Consider the following 1,634-nt stretch of genomic DNA (forward strand, 5'->3'; position numbering starts at 1 on the left):
GAGGGCGAAGCAAGAGGGATGAAAACTTCCTTTTTATTTGGCCACAGAAAGCTGTGGGTGAGCAAGAGATTTAGAGAGTTGAGGTGTGGGGAGGAGCCTTCTATCTGCCCTCAGTAGCTGGCCTCCCCTATATATCCCACGTAGCTCGGAGCTCACCTAGACCCTGTGTCCCTCCCAGCCCTGAGGACAGAGGCCCCTTCCTACCTGTGCTGTTTCCTTGAAAGACGCAGATGGCCATGTTCTGTGGAGCATCTGGGACAGAAGGACATCCATGGGTGGGCACTGGGCCTTTCCCCAGCAGCCATGGAACCAGGAGAGGGGGTTCCCTTCCTGGTGGACTATCAGGACCCTGATTTCAAGTCCTAACCCAGCTCTTCCCTGGCCCAGCTCTGTCCTGGTCCAGCTCTGCCCTGGCCACAGCCCCTTAGGGACCCGGGATCCCGCCCCAGAACTCACAGGCCACATTGAGCCGGATGGTGCTCTCCACATTCACACCAGTGGCAGGAAAATGCACCTGACAGGTGAGGTTGGTGCCGTGGTCCTGGGGTCGTGGGGTGAGAGTGAGCACAGAGGAGAGATGATGAGACCTGGGGCCCAGGGAGGTGTAAGCTGCTGATGTCCAGGAGAAGATGGGGGGTGTGCTCTCCTCACAGGCCCAGGGCACATAGCAGGTCAGTTTCTGGGGGCGGCCGGACTCCAGGGGCCGTGGGATGAGTATGTCAGGTTTGTCGGTCAGGGCTGGAGTGAAGAGAGAGGTGGTGAGGACCCCTCGGCATGTCAGCCTGCCCCAGGGTTTTGTCATGGCTGTCCCCACCCCTACCCCAGGGGCCTTCATTTACCCATTTCTGGTACCCGACACCCAGGGGTTTTTCTTTGGGTCCCTACCATACCTGTCACTTTCAGAGTGATAAACATAATTTCATATTTATATGCAAAGGGTCCATTTTCTAAATGAAAGAAGTATGTCCCAGTGTCCCTCATGTTGACATCTCTGATGGTCAGGGAGCAGTCATTGGGCTCAGGGTCCACAGGGAGCAAGAACCGGCCCTGGATCGTCTCCTGTAGCTCCTCTTCTAGTTTGCTTGTGGCCACTAGAAGACCACGCTTTTTACTCCCTTCTTTCTTGAAGCAATACAGGTAGGGGGATCCAACGAAACTCCAGGAGTAGTAAAACTTGCACGGCACAAAGACACACAAACTCTCCTGCACTGTCACAGATTCCTGTAGTACCAGCCGGTAGTTTGAATCCTTAGCCAGGGCTCCTAGGAAGAGAGAAAAACTCAGCCTGGAGCTCCAGGGCCTCTCCCGGGTGGGCTGCCCTCTCCCCTCGGCCTACTCACCTCCCCACAGCACGGGCAGCAGCAGCAACAGCAGCCTCAGCAACATCTCTTGCTCATGCCCTGACAAAGTCTGTCTACTCGGTCCGGGTCCCTCTGCGAGAGAGTGGAAAGATGCAGATGAGGGAGGGCAGAGAAAGCTTCGACAGGAAACCTGTGGTGAGAACCAAAGGTCACAAGCCCAGAAGAGGGAACCTCAGATTTAGAGAGTCCACTATGATTGACTCTTTGAGGTCATCCGGCCCATTTCTGCCTGTGGCAAATGAACCCTGAGGCTCAGAGGAAGCCAGAGGCCTG

General features: G+C 55.8%; 1 protein-coding gene across 1 annotated transcript; it reads right to left on the reverse strand.

The window, feature by feature from the left end:
* Positions 1-204: 204 nt before the first annotated feature.
* Positions 205-1,429, reverse strand: LOC102767342 (myeloid cell surface antigen CD33; the record flags this gene model as incomplete). The annotated part of the gene is made up of 4 exons (XM_006753153.2): positions 1,341-1,429; positions 891-1,262; positions 457-738; positions 205-252 (listed from the first exon to the last, which is right to left on the reverse strand). Coding segments are annotated over exons 1-4 (748 nt in total), but the record flags the coding sequence as incomplete, so codon positions are not given.
* Between the last annotated feature and the right edge of the window lie 205 nt (positions 1,430-1,634).

This window comes from Myotis davidii, unplaced genomic scaffold, assembly GCF_000327345.1.
Source record: "Myotis davidii unplaced genomic scaffold, ASM32734v1 scaffold8331, whole genome shotgun sequence".
Lineage (NCBI taxonomy): Eukaryota > Metazoa > Chordata > Mammalia > Chiroptera > Vespertilionidae > Myotis > Myotis davidii.